Here is a 21,594-nt window from a genome sequence, read left to right as displayed (position 1 = left end):
ATGTCTGCAGAGCTACTCCAATCTGGAAAAGTAAGTTGACTTGAAGTTTTTTTTCTTTCCTCCCCCTTCCACAGGAGAAATCCTGAGGTTATGGAGCCACATCTAGACATAAATATAGAGCAACAGCTTAGGAGGAGGGAGAGAAGGAGTAGGGAAGTAATGATAAAAATATGAACATTTGCTCTTGTTGAGGTCTCAAAGAGTTAAGAGGTAAAATTATGCCTTTCAGAAGTTGTCTGCTGGGAAGACAACCCTGTGGTCAGCAGGCCCTGGCTTTACAATACACCCATAATAGTTACACAGGCAGCCTGAATCAGGGCCTGTGTTGCCACATCTTTAGAGACAGATGACAGCTAAAAGGAGGATGCTTTAATTGAGCAGAGTTAGCTTGTGAGCGAAGTTTTCCACGTTACTCTGTGTGTGGTTTGAGACCGGCTGGGTGTAAATGTGGCCAGTTTTCTAGAGGGTTTACTAGCTCAGAATGTTTTTAACAGACAAGAAAAAGCAGTGTTTTGCTTGGGAAGCTATTTTAGGGTGCCCTTAGTGGTTTTAAAATGATCCTGACAGCAACAAAAGGTATTTTTCCCCTTCTAAAAAGGGGGAAAAATAAAAAATGAGAGAGAGAGAGAGAGAGAGAGAGAGAGAGAGAGAGAGAGAGAAAAGACCTCCTACCTAAAAACATGGAATTTCTAGTCTGTCATTTCAACATACTGGAGGGAACAGTTTTTAACAAGTGATCAGGAAGAAAAATGATTAAAAAAAATATTCCAACAAGACTGGAAATAAAAGCATTTTAGTCATGATAGTATTCCAATTATAGCACTATATACAGATGTACAGATCAAAGATGGAAAGAACTATTAGGTCTTACTCTCCTCCCCTTTCCTTAATTAGTATTTTCACCTCTGACTTTTCTCAAGTGCATTTTTGTTCCATTGAGCTTTTTCCAAAAGAGTCTACATAATCCAAAGATACCATGATACAGTATCTATATTTATACTTACTGGACATATATTTATTTAAGAAAGGGGCTATTAACTTCAGAGAGACAGGGACAATGCAAATGACAACAGCATATGTTTGGGATCTTACCAGTAAGCCAGTAATGTTCAGAAATGTCAGTTCTGATGTAATGGTGGTCGTGAGAAGGGCCCAGGGAACGTGTTAGAGCCGTGTCTTTGCCAAGGAAATCAGAAGCTGTTCCAGCATAAAGATACTCATCTGCAAATGAAAAAGAAATGGGGTTTCTACAGCTGTGGAGTAAACAAATTACAACCATTTGTGTTTTGTTGGGTGAATACCACCTGCATCTAATTTGGCTATGAACTAATTTAATGCTTTAAAGTGTTATTGTCTTATATTTTAATGGGATTTGTGCTTCTGTGAAATTACTTATATTTAAATGGAAGTAGTATTTATAATAACATGTCTGAGAAGTGAAGAAGTCCATGTCTAATTTTCAGATCTTTTAGGCCTCTAAAAAAGCCTCCCTTCCAGGCTTTGATAAGCTTCGGGCTAAGGGGATATAAGAATATCCAAACTGAAAATCCTGCCCCATGAGCCTGGGGGGCATGACGTGGAGAGGACCATCTACCAATCCAAGCTAGCTCTCATGTCCCAGCCTTGCCAGCACACATGGCTTTGCTGCTCCTGGGCTGGAGCTGGAACACAATGGATACTCCACCAGAGCAGCTTCTCATCTTGGCCCTTTCCTGAAGTAGGGATCTCTGCCTGACACTTCATTCATGAAGAGGAATTTAGGCACTAGTGAAATCCTTCTCAACTATGTAACATGTGAATGGTAGGAATATGGCTACAGACCCAAACTGTGATCATTTTAACATAGTGAGTAGTTCCACTAAAATGAATGAGACATCTTGATTGAATAAGGCAGCCAGAATTTGTCTTGTTAAGAACTGTAGTTTGTTTGCTACAATTGCAGTTACTATTTACATTTCTGTCAGCTTTCTGAGCAATGTAAAACTCACAACTTTAAGAATTGCACCATATTTTCTGCTTTCCTTCAGATCTCAGTATTTTTCTAAAAGGAAGCAAAGAGTTACTGTGATTTATTTTTTTTTGATTTTTTTTTAACCACATTGTGCATTTTACAATTCTCTTTTATTTCTGCAAAAATAACAAGATAGCTTTATTGGTCGGAGAAGTTTTGGTTTTGTTTAATGGCTTGCAACAGTAAATCAGTTTGTAAAAAGTGAACCTTAACCATACAAAAAGCTGCATGATCTGTGTGATACATAAAATTACCTTTCCAGGTTTTCTGATGCTCTGAGCAGAAACATTTCACAATATATTTTAGTGAGAAGTCCTTTGTTGAGAGCAAACTCAGAATAAATATCAATCCACACAAATGTTGTATAATTTCATTTGCAAAATTTATAAACACGCTAAAAACAAACTAACAATCAAACAAAAAACACCCAAAAACCTCAAAACAAACCAAAAACCCCACAACCCAGTGGCCCACAAGCACCTTATTTGGCCAAAAAAGATCTGTCAGCTTTCTTTTTACTTCAATATTACTATTACTTATGCGTTATTTCCCTGACAGTATTGGAAAACACATCTTTCAGACAGCATGTCGCCTTTGTAAAGAAACAATAGTGCATTTGGTACGGTATTTGTCATAATGAGGAATGGGCAGGGTAATTGGTGTTTGCTAACTGACAGGCACTCTGATCAATAAACCTGAAGGACTAACAGAAATTGCTCATCCTTGCCTACATTCCGCTGACAAGGCGCTTTCAGCACTTCTTGTGGCTTTTGGTATCTTTCAGTCCAAGTTCCAGTTATTTCCAGAATGGTTTTGGTGAGCAGTAATTTGTAATAGAAGATGGATGATGAGCAGGTGATTTTTAGCTGGAAAGACTAGCTTTTCCAATAGTGTATAATTAATCTGTGGAATTTACTTGGGTTGAAACACTGTGCACAATTCAGAGAAATTAGGTATTAGAATGAAAATTACTCACTTATATTAACCTACGTACAGGAATGGAAATATACGGAAATGCTATTTAGCTCATATTTATACATGATTACAAAGTGCTTTTTGAAGGATGTAAGTAATTTTTATTGCCATTTTTCAGATAAATAAAACCAAGCAGAAATAAATAATGTTCCAAAGGCTATTCCTCTCTCCAGTAGCAGAGATGGGAACTGAGCTCCCCTAGTCCCAGTGCAGTATCTTATCCATGAGCTATACTGCTCTCCTAGCACTTTTGGGAATAAAGTAATCATCCAAAGATAGGTCAAGAATGCATTCTCTGGTCAGGCCTGTAACTCTTTACAATGCTCCTTGTACATTATTGCAAAGCACTTGACACCAGACATAATCAGGGAAGGGATGCTGGAACAACCCAATCATTAATTTTATCTAGCCTGAAAATTCTTATGTACCAAAGTTCATGGTTTAGTCAGCTAAAGCACAGCAGCTTCTTCATTTCACAAGATTTAATAAAGAAGTTGATGTACTAGAGTGCTACTGAAATTAGCCAACTCTATAATAAATCATGGAGCTATATTGCATTAAGAAAAAAAATAGTTAAAGTTTCTAGAATTCCATTTTAAAAATAGACTTCACGGTCATTAAACAGTTCTAGGGGTCCCTGAGAAGAATAAGCACTGGCTTTAATCTATTGTTTTTAATAAAGGAAGTCCTGCCCCATCTGTTGGGTCAGAATCACAAATCATCTATCTTATTATCTGAGAATAAAGACCGAACATTAGTCATATTCTTTTTATAACACAGAGTGACCAATACTTCAAAGCGTTGTCACCACTGCTCTTTGGCTGTAAATGAAAACGTCATGGTGCTTCACTCTTATCTTGTATTCATAGGCTTGATGGACAAGTTAAATGAAAATTGTCCAAAGCTATGAACCAAACCATGACAAAAGTAGCTCTTATAGTGGTTTGAAATCCGGAGGTCAAGCTGACATTCCTCGGCACCAAATGTCAGACCACACAGCACTGTGATGCACGCAACAGGCAGATTGCACTATCTCGTTCTTAGGCTTCCAGCTTCAGAAGTGGCTACTCGAGTAAATAGAAACCTCGGAAATGTATTTATGGAAATAGTGGATGTCAGCAGACTTCAAAGGGCAGAACATATTGATAATTGTGGAAAGAGGCCCAGTAACGCTTGAAACATTGTCTGTCCATGTGTTTGGTTTTTGTTGTTGTTGTCTTCTTAACGGAGAAATGACTGGGTGAGAATGAAACCCTGCTCAGAGGTTTCACAGCCACTCAAATTTCTCTGTTTGTGTTGCTGCACTTCCAACTGTTTGGTGTCTGCAGTCTGAAGGCTCCCCCAGGTCCCAGAGCACAAAGCAGCATCGGAAGCAAGACCACGGCCAGAGTTTCTCCACCAGTGACATCTGCTGAGCCTCTGACCCTGGTGTCTGCCCATGAAGCCACCGAGCGCCTGGCTCTGATGGTTTCTTACCTGCCATCACAGATGCAAACGGCTGCTGAGGATCAAAGGGGCATTTCAACCTGCCCGACTCCAAGTTCTGAGTATCCAGTCTGAATATTGTCTCCTGAGAACAAACACATTCATTAGCCTGGCGTGGCTGCAGAGAAAAACTCACTCAGACAGACTGTTCTGCTAACATATGAAGTGAAGGTGTATTAGATCATGTAGCTGTCATGTCAGCATTGATGTTTACAGTCCACGTCTCTGTTTTATATCTGGATTTTTTTTATTTATTTTTTTTCACTCATTGTTTTAATGTATCTTGTTCACTCCATAGCAAAAAATAAATCTTGGAAAAATAAAACGATTTTCAGAAAAAAAGATACAATGCTCATTTCTATTCAAATTAAAGGCTGAATTGTACTTAAAAGGCACTGGCTTCTATTTGAGAAAGTGCTGATAGACTGTGTTGCAACAGGAGACCCAGATGGGATTCTGGCTGACTCCTAAATTTCTCTAGGGACTGCTGAATAATGTTTGTGGCAGACACAGTTCAGCCCCCTTTAAATAAGAGCAGCATATGTTCTCTCTTGTTATTTTTAACAAGGCTAACGATACAAGAGATATTAGAATAGATCCTTCCTTAAAGTTCCCAAATACAGTGTGATTAATGCTTAGGTCTCAGAACAAGGGCATAGAGGGAGATTAAGAAAATAAATTATTTTAAAATCATTCCTGGTGATTTCAGTGGGGAATCTTATATTTCTGATTCAATTTTTGTAAGCATTAATTTGAAGTTTTGCTATAGTTTTGAATTGCTAAAGTAGTCAGTTTCACTTGCTCCTTTCACTAGCTTCCTAAAAGCACACTTAACTGAAACCCAAATGTCCTCAGAAGGCAAAATGATTACTCAGATAAATGAAGTCTTTGTAGGTACAGAGACTTGATTTTCACAATTTTACTGTTTTTAGAGAAGGGAGATTGCCTACAGAGGTGTTGTTAATATACTCTTCTATGTACAGTGACATTTAAAAACCACATGACCTGACTACTGGTCAGGAATAAAATTATTGTGGGTTTAATGTTAATTGCAGAGGCACAACTTTTGAAGTTAGTTTCAAAGAAACAACTATGATTTAAACCATTATTTTAAAAAGAGTGAAGTTACTTTAATTATTTATTTCTATACCTCTGCCTTGCAAGAGGACTGAAGAGTGCAGCTGAGCTTACTATGCCCAAAGATAGACACATAAGATCAGACTTCATAACACATTAATTCAATTCATGCTAATAGTGCATCAGATTAAAAATAACCAAGCTGTTCTATTTCGTTGAGAAGTCTCCTAAATTCTCTAGGCTTAGAGGACAAAAGCCCAGGATGTTTAATAATTAAGCTCCTTACTTAAGAGGGAAAAGGAATCAATTCCAATCTACGAAGATAAATTCCATTTTCTCCAGCAATGCTGGCTTCTATAAATCAGTATTTAATAATCCAACAAGAACCCTTGTTATCCTCTCAAACCTGTGGATATCAGGTAAACCAAACTCTCAGGCTACTGAACTGGGCCACAGCACAGTAAGGACAAAACTAAATTAAAAACTGAGCATTATTTTGCTGGCAATACAATGCTAATGTCCCGTTCTCATTTCTTCCAAGAAATTCAATCCTGAGCTGCTCAGAGGACCTTTGCAGTGTCACATGCCAAGAGACTGTCCCAATATCCAGCAGTACTCCAGAGACCGAGGGCTTTGTAGATCACCATCAAGTATTCCAGACTTCACCCAGACAAACTAATGGACACTACCAGGCATTCACACAGAATTAAACTCCTGCTTTCACTTTGGACAAAGCTTTCAAAGAAAAGAGCATCCCTTGGAGAGCTGTGGCTCATGGCACCAACCAGGCCAAGCCTCGTCTTTACCAGCCAAGAGAAGTTTTGGCAGTGACTTCAGTAATAGCAAGACTAGGACTTTAATCCCCTTTAATTGTGTGATCCCGTAGGGGATTTGTACTGCTTCAAAAGCAGTGTGTGCTGTGGTTTTGAGTCACCTGATCCACACTCTTTTCCTTTCTGTTTTTGCAGCACTGGCACAGGCCAGCAGACCACTGGGCAGATCCTCCGCTGCTTCCAAAGGTCATCAGGGCACTGCCTGATTGCACAGCCTCCGTGAGGCTATCTCAGGCCTTGGCTCTCCCAAGCATCCCACAGCTTCCTGTAGAGGTTGCTAATTACCAAACATCCACTATTCATCCTTACAAGCCAGAGATTAAAAAAAAAAAAAAAAAAAAAAAAAAAGATCTGCAACAGAAGCATTCTGAATTTCCATACAGGACTCCTGGCTTCAGTTCCAGCAACCAGGAAACATTTTCAACTACTGTCTGTCAAATTCAGATCAATGGGTTTGCAAGGAGAACAGACCCAGCACCCTTGTGCTATTGTCAGATTTATCTGGACCGGCAGTGCCAGGACAATGGCTATATGGTGTTTGGTATCCCAGGAAGAAAGGGAAAACATTGAATAATAGAATCATTAAGGTTGGAAAAGACATCCAAGATCATCTGGTCCAACCATCCCCCTATCACCAATATTACCCACTAAACCATGTCTCATTCAAACTGTTATTTCAGTAGGCGGTTGTAGAAGATCTCCACCGTCAGAGGAGGTGGGAGTAGTGAATGCTGCACAGCTCACCACTACAGCTGAGCAACCAGTCAGTGCAGGAGAGGCAGGACTGGGAGACAGTGAGGGGATTAGGAAATACAATTTGGGAATTCTTCTTCCATTTCCTCTCATAAGGTAATTGGTCATGTCTAATTGAGCCAGACCCCTTGTCTAGACTGACTGCCAGACTGAACAATCAGGCCAACTCCATGATTTTATAAAGTCTGATGAAAACAACCTTCACTAATTAAGTTGCAATAGTGGAGTGGATAAGGCATCTCGTTAATGATCCAGAGGTAAGCCAGAGCCTTACTTAAACTTTTGCTGAGAGCTGTTCTGCTCAGTTCAGCTTTATATTTAATCATTCAGGCTAAGGAATCAGAATAATACAAGGGATCCAGTTGTTTCAATTGGAATATTCAAGGAAATGAAGTAAAAAAAAAAGAAAAAAAAGAAAGAAAAAAATATTTCTTTGCAAGCCCAATTATTCAGTATATGTTTGTATTAATGGCTTATTAGGAAAAGAACACCACAGTGCAGATTTCAGATAGTTCAGTTCTCTGCAACTTTAGCAGACCCCTGGTCAATCAACCCACAATTTTATGGAATAAAATGGGTCTCAGCCAGGGCTAGCATTAATACCCATTCCTCACATTTTTATTTATTTATTTTTTTTTTCCCTGGGAGCATCTGCCCTTGATTTTGTACGTCAGAATAAATCCAATGTGTACATATTTCAGGGTATTGCATTTAATAACATATCATTAAAACTCTTTTCTTATATTCTAGAATTTCACTTAGACCCCAAGAAAAGAGAAAGCTATTTCTGCAGCAGCACAGTAAGCCTGCAGTGTAGGCAAGCAGCCAGACAGGTCACATCCAGACACTGTCTGAGAACAGAGCCAGTGTTATAAATATAGCCAAGGTGTGATACATATAGGAGTTAAAAAGAGACTTGTGTACTAAGTGGCTGCTTGACACAACACCAAAATGCTTCTGTTGTGGGGGTTAGGTCTCAAACATTTGCCACTTAGGATAGAGATTTCCTTGTCACCAGCAAATGAAGACCAATCAGCCGCTAAATTCAGTCCAGGAATACACCACTTGTGATGGAGGATACCCAGCATTTCTTCAGTGAGAGGACTGCAAACCAGCTGCAAAGCCTGAGATACCATCCTTCAGCTCGGAGACCATTTACAAACTCTGTACTACCCTTACAGGGAAGCAATCCCTGAGGAGCAGGGGATATGTATACCTTAAAAACTAGAGCAGTGAATGTCATCTTGAACTCTGCATGTGTGTGTGTGTGTACGTAAGCAGAAAATATGTGCGGAAATGACTTACTAGAAAGAAGGACATCTGGGTTAAATGTGCTCTTCACTTAGTTAATCATGTGGAAGTGTCATTCCGAAGAACGTTGTGTATTAAGTCTTACCAAGGAAAGTGCTTTGTTCAAAAGCGATACACACATATCAAATCTGAGAACACGAGTTCCCGTCTGACCTAAAAAATCCGCCATTTACTCTGTTATTTATGCAAGTTGCTGTCAGTTCATTTTTTACACACTCACAGGGTATTTTCCAATCTGTGATGAATGCTAAACAAGACGAGGGTTACTCCTTGACATGTCAGAGTTGCAAGGAAATTAAATTACCTCTTTGTGAGTGCCAAGTTCAATGTATCCACAGAGAGGGTGAAATGCTCCTGTGCCACAGACGTAAACATGGGTTCGGTTGTAGGGCTGAAGAACCCTGATAAAATTGGCACATTCTGTCTGTTGTGAAGGGAAAGGAGAGAAATGTTAATTTTCATGTTTATTTTTCTCTTTGACATTATTGTACTAGGTTTTAACCATAGTATCCTTGTATTTAACCTCAAAACTACTGTAGCAGTGACTGTTTACTAGATAGTTCAAAGTTGTGATGGCTAAAATTTTGCAGTGGCTATGTACCAGGCAGCTCATCAATCAGATTTGTAAGCCCTTCTGTTGTAACGCTTACAGCCACGAGAAGCTATGTGGTAACAGTACAGTCTGGAGGACATCTGCTCAGCGTGTGCTGTGGACACATCCTCCGTCAACAAAGGTCAGATAGCCACTGGATTAATCTGCCTACAAATCCTCCTGCCTTTGCTCCTGATTAAGGGTTCTGCACAAGCTTTAGCACTGAAGATTACATGATAGAAATCCTTGTGGCTTCACCATACTTCCAAGGGAATGTTTTGTGCAAGTGACCTCTCTTTGCACCAACCACAGCTGGTCACCTTTATTTGGGATTTCTGTGAGTCCTTCGGGATAATCAGGTCAGTCTTGGCTCTAACTGGGCTTGGTCGTCACTGGTAAGCAGCACAGATGGCTGCCACTTGCTGTAAGGATGAGTTGGATATACAGGCAAGTTGTAGTTTTCCCCAAAATTAAAGAAATGTGTGCACGTATAACAAGGTACTTAGGCAATGCACAAGAGGTAAGTATAGGTCCAAGAGACCATCCTACACCTAAGTGCAGAGACAATGCAGGAAGCAAAAAGGAGATAGTTATGATGTATGTTAGAAACTAATATTCTCTGGTGCCTTTCCTTTTGTCTGAGCATAGGAATAGATCAGCACGAATCCTCCATATAGACCAGTATCAGAACTTTCCCAGTGCTCAGCAGAGGTGTTGTTTAGCTCTTGTCTGCTGTAAAGATAAGGGTAGCAATAAGTTAGGATAAAAAGTTGAAATTCCTCAGACAAGAGCACAGAGAGTGTTCTGAGCTGGAGTCCACCTTGGTAACAGACAAGCTGGACAGAAAGCACGGGATTTGTGGAGAGAAAAGGAAGAAATTTTATTATACAGCTGGGAAATGTTTACATTTGTAGTAGACTCTAGACACGATGTAATCTGTGCTATGCAAAAGAGATATGAAAGTTTTATTGTATATATGAATGCACCTTATATACACAGAGACTTCTTAAAGAAGATTTGTGGTTCCAGGAAAAAGCTAATGAGTCTGAGATTTTGTTTTAACCTTAGCTGCAGCTGTCTACAAATTAAGTTAATTTGTAGTGTCCACTGCTACTCTGATTCACCAATGAATTATAATGAAGTTACATTCAGGATATTTTCAAGAAAAGAGGAGCAGTGCAATGGGAAAGAAAGGATTTCAGGAGAACCTTTCCCACAATAAATTTCACAGGAAAGTCCATTCGTCTCTCAACTGCATTCATTACATACAAGGATGGCTAAGCATGATTGCTGCTCTTAATATTGAATATTTTTCTTGAAGCATTAACATTTAAAGAAATTCAATGACTTTTAAATTAAAAAAAAAATTTTTCAATTAATCCTGAAAAAAAAAAAGTGTAAAAGCAGCTTACTAACCTATATAGTGCATTTAGAAACAAGTACATGGATGCACAGTATTATCAGCAATAATAAAAATATAGATACTATACTTACATGGGCATCTTTCCCAGCTAATTTGCATAACTCCACCTTTTCTTTTGCTGCAGGCCAGTAAATCTGGAAGAGAGTTTAAATAATACAAAGATATATTATTAAGATATATATTATAAACAGTCCTCTGATTGCTGCTTAGCTATTTCCTTGAATGAACAGTTAAAACAGACTTATGCATGTCAAAGGAATTTACGTGAGTAGAAGTGAATGTGGCTTTGAGTACAGGTTTTTGTCACTAGTATCAAGGCTTTAAAATCAAATCCCCTGTTCTTTGTTAATTTCGTCTTTGTGTATACCTACCTTTTAAAAGTACTTAGTTGATCCACCTAACACACCTTGTAAGCATTATGAACCACATGCTTTTCTCAAAGATTAGATGAGCCAAATCATCTTGAAACTAAACTGACTGCAGAACAAGGCAATTTACATTTGTGATGAATTTGGTCCAGTGAACTTGGCAAAGCAGTTATAGAAAAATAGTGAGCTGTTACTGCCAATTTCCAAATGAAAAGAAGTTTTGTTTGAAAAACTAAAGGTAGCTGAAGGGAAATTTGTAGAACAAGAAGTACATTTGACAGAAATTAATAGCACATTGTTTTAAAACGTCATCAGTCAACAATAACTGAGTTTACTGAGTGAAACATACAGATTTAGAAAATGACATAGGAGTTTAGAGGATAATCATATACCTTAGATAATTTGCAGCATATATTATTACTGTTTCTCTTTCTTTCATTTGTATTATAGAATTCTATATTTAGGTTTAAGTGCAGATGGAGCCAGATGACAAATCATTATCTGTTACTGTAACCCCAATGATATTAGTGGTGAAAAGTCAAAGAGCAACAGCTCCATTTCTGGTTCATTGATTTCAATTAAACAGTTAGAATTTGATATCATAGAATCACAGAATATCCCGAGTTGGAAGGGACCCATAAGGATCATCAAGTCCAACTCCTAGCACCGCACAGGTCTACCCAAAAGTTTAGACCATGTGACTAAGTGCACAGTCCAATCGCTTCTTAAATTCAGACAGGCTTGGTGCAGTGACTACTTCACTGGGGAGCCTGTTCCAGTGTGCAACCACCCTCTCGGTGAAGAACCTCTTCCTGATGTCCAGCCTAAACTTCCCCTGCCTCAATTTAACACCGTTCCCGCAGGTCCTATCACTGGTGATTACGAAGAATAGGTCAGCGCCTGCCTCTCCACTCGTGAAGAAGTTGTAGACTGCAATGAGCTCTCCCCTCAGCCTCCTCTTCTGCAGCCTGAACAGGCCAAGTGACCTCAGCCGCTCCTCATATGTCTTCCCCTCTAGGCCCTTCGCCATCTTTGTTGCCCTCCTCTGGACACTCTACAACAGTTTCACATCCTTTTTGTACTGTGGTGCCCAGAACTGCACACAGTACTCGAGGTGAGGCCGCACCAGCGCAGAGTAGAGCGGGAAATTATGCAGTATATTTTTGATTCTACTAAATTCAAACAAGAAGCTAAATACCAAGTCTTTCAGAAGCATTATGCTAAGCGTGGATCTTTTTTTCCTTATTTTGACAAAAGAAAGCTACAACCATTTCTCATGATTTATAACAAAAACAAATCACACTAATTTTAGAGCAAATATTAGTTAGGAAATTGCCTCACATCCCAGAGACCAATATGAAGAGTAGTCATTGCTAGTAGTCATACATGCTTTTTTACTCGAGTCTCTAATCACACTTGGTAAAATCCTAAATAGTAAGTAGTGAATATATGAATAAAAATTCGTTATAATAGTTATTAAAAAGGATCTTCCAAGGACAAATAACTCAAAAACATGTGAGAGGAGTTAGCTTCTGTAATATTCCTTTTTGTTCGCCCAGATGGTGGCACCTTTTAAGATGTGGCTTGCCCCATACACAGGCTCAGACCCACACTGGGATGGAAAGCTAGAGTGCCCTGTGTCGAATGGCTTTATCACAGTCCCAAACACACAGTCAGTGTTCCTCTCAATATGGAAACCATCTTTTTATTTCATTTCTTTCTCTTCTCTTCCCAGTGCTAATGGATGTGTTGGCTTTCTGCAAGGAAATTAATTTCCTCTCAGTGAATTTACAGTTACCTTTGTGATTAGAGGCTAATAGTAAAGATAATGTATTTTAAGCTATATAAACCTTAACCCTTTACAGCAACATTTACTTAAAGTCAGAGATAAGGCAGTATAAAAACATCTCTGCACTGAGTAAAAATTTACTTTCCCAGAGCATTTTCTCAGAATGATGTCATGATAGCATCCAGGTACGAAAATGCAATTGGAAATCAGCCACACCAGCATGTCTGGATTACGTGGTGTACAACTCCAGAAAGTACAGCAAGAAGCACTGGGAACATTGCAAAAACATTGGGAAGAGCTGAAGCTAGTGACAGTGAATTCATCTGTCCTCTGTCTGGGTGGAGTGGGACAGCTTCCCCTTGCAGCACTGTTTTGTCACAAGTGCCATTGGGTTAAGGAGAACGAGAGGATGAGGCACAATCGGTGCTACTGAAAAAAAAAAATATTGGTGAAAAGGAACAGGCAGAGGAATACAAGATTATGGATCTCCAAATGGCCTGGTTAACTTAAGCTGAGATCTGCTCTTCAAGTCTCTCTCACATAAACTTCATGTCCAATTCTGCCCAAGCACACCCCATCAAAAACAGAGAAGGGTATTAGAGGTCTTTGAGGATTCTTGAAGACTTTTTTTTTTTTTTTTTTTTTTCTTTTGCTCCCAAAGTTGTTTAGGTATCTGGTTATGTAGACAAGATCTCCTGTAGGCTTTCAAAAATGCCTGCCTCTTCCTGCCAACTACACAGAAGTACTGGACCCCTGCTTTGGGAGTTCCAGTTATATTGGAAAACATCCACTTGAAGACTTCAGGTATATTAATGGACTCTACCCTCAATTCTTGTTAATTCTTGTTAAGATTCCTTCATGGGAAATAGTGTTTGTCATACAAACTGGACCAGTCAGCATGAGACATACATACTCCCTGCCATTGTAAAAGAAAAGACCACAGTCAGTTATGATAGAAAAATCAATTGTCTCACATTCTGGCTACTCAACAGCCTCAGTATTTAGCATTATACAAGGCCACAAGAGTCAATGAAAAGTGTAGCTAAGTGATCCAACTAACTTTTAAATCAACTTGAGACTCAAAGGAAAATAACAGTATCAGTATCAACAATAACAATAAAAACAATGATAATGATATTCACATGGAAAACCAGAATCATTTCACGTTTCAAACAGCACAAAAATATATATATATATATATATATATATGATATATTTCATGGTCTATATCTGTAGCGTCTGGAGAAATCTTAGAATAGCTAAGTACGATTATTCAATTTAAGGGAAGACTCTAACTAGTTGAAATACATGAACAATATTCTTAAACAGGATTATTTTCTTCTCTTAAGCTTCAGCTTATTTTCCTTGTGAAATATCCATATCAAAATTCCAAAGGTTAGCACTACTGTCATGGTTTCCTGATTTTATCTTTTATGGACCAATTAAAAACAAAATACATTACCATTACTTTTAAATAATTGCACAAATATTTTCATAAATTTAGCAACAGGAAAGAAATTAAAATCTCCAAATAACTGTAAGCTAATAAGTTCTCTGCTAGCAGAGTGAAAGAAAACCTCCCAGGAGTACAAAATTAAGTAACACAGAAGCGTAGGACAGATAAGGTATCACATTAAAGGGTAGCTGGAAATTCATTTCTGATTAAAACAAAACATTAGAAACCACAAAGATATTTTTCAGATCAGAAGCAGAGTAAGTTCTAAAAGTAACATTTTTCCTTCCTCCAATCATATACATTTTTACTGTGAGAAGAGTGAAAATTAAAAAAAAATGAATTTTTTAAAAATATAGATGATTTAGATACATAAATTGATTGGTGAATGCTATATATACTATTATAAGTATTTATAAATATTACCTAGACACAGTTCTGTGAGTTTCATTTCAGCTGCCATCTGTCATGAATTAACAATACTGGTTATGAGCTAGTATTTCTCTTGTTCTTCTGTATCTAACTTTCTCTAACCACTTTTGTTTCTAGGCTAACACTTAGACTATAAATCCCTTGGTGAAGTGATGGCTCAAAGACAAAACACTGTGTTCTGATTCCAAAGAAACTGTTTTATTAGATTAGAGGTTTTCCAAGAATCCTTTCTACTGAAGCTACTAAACCTGGGATGATGCACAGCTTTTCCAAAAGAATGGAAATTACTACACATAATCACGACACACAGAAAGAAGAACGTGAGGTATCTAAGTAAGTTACAGTCCTGTTGGTCTTATTTCATCTGTTTGCAAGGCTTCAGAACAAATTTGTGTGGAAGGGATAACTTAAGTTTCTAGTGAATATCAAATATGATATTACACAATATAAATTAGTAAAGAGGCATTGCTCCTGGCTAATGTTGTACCTTTCCTTAATAACATAGCTGAATTGAACATTAATGTGGTAAATATCCTCTTCATCAACGCTTCAATAAAGCATTTTGTAAGTTGCCACATGGAAATTGATTAGCTCAGCCAGAGCAAATAGATAATTATTAATAAGAAAAAAATGGTCTGATAAATAAAGAACTTGTGGTAGGAAGTTACTCATGGAGTTCTTCAAGAAATAATGTCATAGCTCATATTATTTCATGTACTCCTCAGTAGTCTTGGCAAAAAGACAGCACTCTGCAGCAAAATTTGGAGATGACACAAAATTAAGAAGCATAAGTAATAAAAATGAAGACTTCCAAATCCACAGGAAGAATCAAAGCACTTTGAAAAACAGAGTTATAAATACTAAGAGGATACTGATATAAACTGGACATAAATAAATATAGATCATAAATTGAAAAAAAAAAAACTGAAACATCAGAGTAGTAAGATTCTGGTATTAAAGACCATCCTACAGAAGTTGCATAAAGTATCCCACAATGCCCCTTTCAACAGAGTTGGACCGGGTTATTAAAGGAATAACTGCTGTATGAGGTATTTGTTTGTGATAGCAGGGAGTGAGACCAATTGACCAGTCTGATTCCTCCCAGCTCCACATCCCCAAGATAGTCACGCTCGTGCCAGCAGCAAACACTTGAGTGTCCCATTGAGGTCGACGGTTTTCAGCAGCCCTGGGGGTTTCACTGGAACCTCTCATGTGCTTGACACTGCACACGTGCTTCAGCACTTCTCTATCAGTACAGTCTCTGGTACGAGAAACCCCAAAGTGTTTCATTAGTGGTACACGCAGCACCAGCAGGATGTGTCCGTATCTGGAGTGACAGACATCAGCTGATCAGCATGTCTTCTATCACTCACTCACTGAATTTAAGTCCTGTGAAGAAAGACATTGTTTCCTCCCTATGCTGAAGGAATAAGAGGTGGATGGAAGCACTTAGAGAAAAATACATTGATTTTAATCAGCTACTTGATGCAGCAAGTCTGCTTTCTTCCCTTACTTTATTCTATGTTGTATATTTTTGTTGTACTGATGCTTCATAGAAGAAGGCATGCAATAAAATTAGAACATCTTTGATGTCAAAATGTCTCATTAAGACTTTGTGAAGCAAGCAGACCATAATTCAGAAGCTTAAACTCACTGATGTTAATGTATTCCCCATAAGACAGTTCCAACTGAAACGCCCAAAGAACAAAGCCAGATTGAGCTGTAAGCCCATTGTCACACTGGCATATGCAAAGTGCTCCCCCTGAGAAACTCTCCTCCATGAAAGTCTACTCTGCGTGATTAAAAAAACAATAAAATAAAAAAATGGTTTCCTGACTTAGCCTAATGTGATCATAAAGCGCGCGCAGTAAAGAGGGCAACATGATCCAAAAATGTTGAAGGAGACACTCTAATCCCAGCTATGCCATTACCCTACTATTTGTAACATTCAGTTCTCAGTTTTCCCACCAGTAAAATTACTTTCTCCTTTTTTTTCACTAAGAACTTAGTAATTCATAGCAGAAAAATGAAAAGCAAGGAAAAATAGTAAGATCAAGGAGCACCAAGGAAAGACATGAGTGATCCAAAGATAAGACTATCACACTGTTTCATAAGACAATACCGTAAATATCACAGCTCAATAGCGTAACAGTGGGTGTTCATAGATTGCTTGCTGGGAACTATGACATTTGTCATTTTTGTATACTGACCTAGGGTCATGTCACAAAAAAAAAAAAACAAAAAAAACCCTACTGCAAGCATCAAAAATTTATTGAATTTCCCAAGAAACACTGGAAAGAATTTCATGCTTTTTTACTATTATTTTGCTGTAAACAAAGAGTGGGAAAATAATGGGAAAATGAGCTGTTTTTAGCATACTATTCAAGTATACCAGTTGGTCTCTAAATACCTCACATCTGTTGCATTAGTGTATCTGGTATGGGAAGTTCACAACTTGGGGAACTGCAGAGATTGTTCTCATATACAAATGCTAAGAGGAAGGTTACCCTAAGCATTTCTCATAACTGGTTCCCACTGTATTTGCTACACTCTGAAATTCAATATTTTAAAGCATCAGTAAACAAAGGACTTTAATACATCTAAGTGCCTTATCTGAATTTCTCCTTGTATTTGAAACTTCGACTGTTTTTAGAATTGGATTATTCACTTTTCGCTTTTTTAACAGTTTTATCAAAGGTTAGCTAACTCTCGGGACTACTTAGAGACCCCTAAAAAACAGGGTTCTCTTAAATTTCTGTTACTTTAATATCTACCACAGACCTCTTGTCTATCAACAGTTATTTCTACATTCATCACACTAATTCCCATAGTTGAAATACACCTCCAGGGAGATATTTGACTGGAATTTCCGATTATTTTATAACAGCAGAAAATTGGATCTCTGAAAGAGTTAATTTGATATGGCATAAGGAGGGGAAGAGAGGATATGAGGATTGATTTGGATTATGGGAAGTGCAAGTATATGCTATTCTTCATTTTCATGGTAATATCAATTTGAGTTAAATGCACTTGAAAGTCATAGGGAAGCAACAGTTGTGTATTTAGATGACACATTCGCAGACTTTTGGTAGCTTAAATTTGGCAAGTGGCTGTTAAAGAGAGATGTCTGAACTAAATGGGCTTTTTGTATTGCATCTAAGATGAAGCTAGATCTCAGCTTGCCACAGGGCTCTTAAATCCTGACCCACACCAAGCACAATTGAAAAAGTAGCCAATGCTTTCAATACTCAAGGGTTTTCTGAAAAGTGCATTTTCAGGTGTACATTATGAGCATGTGTGAAACCTTAGAGAAAACAGACCGGATGCTGATTTCATTTACACCAGATTAAATCCTGAAAGGCTTCAATGCCTTTACATTTCGTTTTCTACAGTGTAACCCCAACAGACTTCAGCCTTCTGTCTGTTTCTCCTAAAAGGAAACCATACAGCAGGATTTTCAGTGTAAACGCAATTTGCTTCTGACTTGTTTATCACTTCAGACTGAAGATAAATCCTACTTTTGAAAAAGTCAAAGCCCAACATGAGTTTTCAGAGAGCAGGATACTGGCTGTTTTTTATACCTAAACATATGGGTAAAATATAAAAACAACAGGGGATGTTTATGGAAACATAATTTATGGCAACAATGCAAAAGGAAATAACAGAGACAACCTCTTCCACCTAGGATCTCTGTCCTGGTTACATACTGCTTTCTCCACGTCTTGCCTCAGTCTGTTGTTCCATGTCTGTAAACATCAGTTAAAAGCTTCTGCCTTGTCTACACAGGTGCCTAAATTTCACTCTATCAAACAATGTTATGGACTCTAAAGGTTTCCAGAGCTTCAAAACAACATTTACATAGATCAATGGCAAGGGCACTCCAAGGGCTAGCAAGCACAGTTATCACAGCTATCTCTGGACATCCCGAACCTGAAACACCATCATAGCTCCTTCTTACACTCCTGCTTCATTACACAATGTTGATAGCATTTGGTAGTAGCACATTCAATTACATAGATACTCAATAGAAACAGTCTTTTTTACTGTAAATGATAGAAGAGTTTTATTACCATGAATTTTGCAAGGATGGGAAATACCCTAAAACAGGTGGAAATTAGTACTTTATGAACTGCAATATCCAGAAAAGTTGTTTTTGTTTCAAAAGCAAAGCCATAAGCATGCCTTTAATGCCTGGGAACTAATTCCTCATGAAAGGAAGGTGAAAACATGTCCCTGCCAGACCTCAGCATCACCCTCATTCTTTTCTCAGAACCTTCTCTACTAACAGCGTCTGAAAAGAAACGAACACGCTGACAAACAGACTCATGACCATCCTCCTCCCCTGCCACATGGCTTATTTTATTTTTTGATTTTTTTGGTCTTTGTGCCCCCTCTTTCAAAACTTAGAAATCTCCAGTGACTTCCAGATAACTCTCTGGTCTCTACTGATGTCACCTGGCAATCCTTTTCACCTGACAGGTAAAGTGTCACCCTCAAGCAGTCTACAGCCTTTGCTAACAGGCAGAAAGCGGAATTTCTTTGAAATATAAAATAAGCTGCATATATTTAGTTAAGAAGGAATAAACTTGATGTTACTGTTACTGTGCTTCAAGGCTGCAATAAACATCTCAGGCTCTGTATCAACACCTGAGGCTCTGGCATGATGGCACAACTAAAGCCTACCTTCAATGCTGGCTTAATTCCCACTGGTTTCATTCCTAATTGAGACATTTATATAGACTGACAGGTTTCCCAGAGCAATGAAGATAAAATTGGGCACCTATATCTTAAGGGTATTGTTTATATATACTTATATATTTATATAAGAAACACACATATACACACACGCATATGCTTTTTCATGTATATCCCCATTCCTGCAGAGATGGGTGGGTCACACTGCAGGTATCACACAGTGATACTACTGACTTTTAATCCCATTCACACTGTTAGTAAGCACTGGAGTTATAAAAAGGTGCAGAATTTCTTCACAACTATTTGATAAGCATTTACCCAAATGAGATATACATATATATATATATATGCATATGTATTTTCTACTGTGAAATGCACACAGATAAAATCAGTACTAAAGGAGATTAAAGGATACAATACATGACAGCTGCACCTGGCAATGCCAAAAAAATAGTAGCAACCACAAACTAAGAATACTCCAGGCAACAATAATTTGTGACCTAGTGCCAATACACACTGGGGCAGATGAAAACAACTTGTTCCAAAGCTGCTGTTGGGGATCTGACATGTTTATCTATTTGGCCCACATGTGGCCGTGTCTTCTAGCACTGACAGCTCCTGCAGGTTGGCAGCTTTTCAAAAGCTTGTCAAGCCTTGATAGCATTCCTATTCCTGCAGAGATGGGCGGGTCACACCACAGATTGCACAGTGATAATAGTGCTGACATATAACCCTGCTCACACTGGTAGTGAGCACGAGTTACAGAAAGGTGCAGAATTTCTTTACAGCTACTTCGTAAGTGTTTGCCCAGCTGGTCACATTTTGTATTTATTATTTAGTTTCCAGGGTTTTTCTTTTTTCTCTTTTTTTTTTTTTTTCTCTTCTTTTTGATTATTAAAATAACAAAGTTTTTAGGCAAACTCACAAGAAAATTCTATTGACTGAAGTCATCTTTTCAGACAGATCCCAGAGATTAGGATTCCTAAGGAATTCTTCTACAGCTTTCCATCCTCTCATGCTAGTAAAAATTTTTTGTTTTACACCACACTTCTACTTGGTTGTGACATAGTTTTTGTCTGCATTTGCAATGGCCTGATAAATATAGGTTGCTGCTCTTCTCTGCCTTTTCTTTATTTTACGGTATATAAATAACTTTCAACATCTGTCAGGCCCCTCAGAATCATTCAAGAAAAGACTATGGCATGGATAATGCTATTTGTGGAATAAGAGCTATAGGCTTCTATTCAAGACAAGTTCAAGTTCACGGATTATTTTTTTTTTTTTTCATACTACAGAAAGACAATTATATCATTTAGGTACATTTTTAGTCTTTTTCATTTTTCTTATTCTCATTGCTCATTCTGGAGTCTTTTTCTGTTATACTATTCTAGCCACTGTTATTTTATAATACGGTTTGCAAGCACTGGAAACTGGGTAGATTTTTTCGAGCTGACAGTTAAGAAGTTTTCAACCAATTACACAATAAATTGAATAAAAATATACAATGATTCAAGAAATCGGAACTCGAGAAGAACTATTGATTTATTTCATCAGGAAAAACTATACCAGGAAATAAAGCCATAACTTAATATATTTAAATTAATTTAGCTGATTTAAGTAAATAATTAGGTTGCAAAAATGAAGTTATGAAATGATATGTGTGTATACATTAGAGAAGGGAACACAATACAATGCTTTAGATGTTTCTTTGAGTACTATTCCAGACATATGAATACAGAGCATCAGACACTACAATATAATTTTGCCAAGTAGTTATGTCGACAGACAGGGATTTTCTGGGAGTAAATTGTTAGGAATGCTAACTTGGCCTTTTGGTGTATCAGCAGTTACTAATACAAAATAAATAAATAAATAAATAAATCTGAAGCTGAGAACTTTTATTAAGTAATCTGAATCAGAAGATGTTTAATATTCTAATTAATTCAGACTGCTCTTGCTCCAGGACAGGAGAGGACAAAGGACACGCTTCAGCCCATCGACGTCCCAACTTGTGTGGTTTCCTCTCACCGGGAGAGCCTGGAAGCCAGCCGCCTGGCCCTGAGCCAATGCAAACCACGGTCAGTCTAAACACAGCACCGGCAAATGCTACTTTCTGACACTTCCCTGCTACTGGAGAGTATCCTTGAGCACTGAAACCTCATCAGTGACTGAGATTTATACAAAACCAACTTCCTCCATCCCCTCTCTCCCCTCACTCACACGTTTCAACCAGCCCAGCACAGAGGAACCAAGGAGGATGTCTGTATGATATTGCCTCGTGGGCATGTACTCAACAGGGTAAGTTTATAAAATTGTTGAATGCCCGTGGAGACCTTGGAAATCAACACACCAGGATGCTCTGCAAGGTTTTAGTGTCACGTGTCACTTTTAGCTGTT

At 38.1% G+C, this 21,594-nt stretch overlaps 1 protein-coding gene across 3 annotated transcripts in view; it reads right to left on the bottom strand.

Annotated features, from left to right (window-relative positions):
* Nucleotides 1-21,594, bottom strand: part of SEMA3D (semaphorin 3D) — a 142,918-nt gene that overhangs the window by 56,349 nt on the left and 64,975 nt on the right. For all 3 annotated transcript variants that reach the window (XM_013180442.3, XM_013180441.3, XM_013180440.3), the window contains 4 exons: nt 10,532-10,594; nt 8,750-8,869; nt 4,463-4,556; nt 1,093-1,221 (listed from right to left, as the gene is read on the bottom strand). In XM_013180442.3, coding sequence (XP_013035896.1) covers nt 1,093-1,221; nt 4,463-4,556; nt 8,750-8,869; nt 10,532-10,594 — 406 coding nt within the window. The remainder of the gene's footprint in view (nt 1-1,092; nt 1,222-4,462; nt 4,557-8,749; nt 8,870-10,531; nt 10,595-21,594) is intronic.

Source organism: Anser cygnoides, chromosome 1, assembly GCF_040182565.1.
Source record: "Anser cygnoides isolate HZ-2024a breed goose chromosome 1, Taihu_goose_T2T_genome, whole genome shotgun sequence".
Lineage (NCBI taxonomy): Eukaryota > Metazoa > Chordata > Aves > Anseriformes > Anatidae > Anser > Anser cygnoides.
Note: the sequence above shows the minus strand (reverse complement) of the source record. Positions and strands in the feature narration are given on the sequence as shown.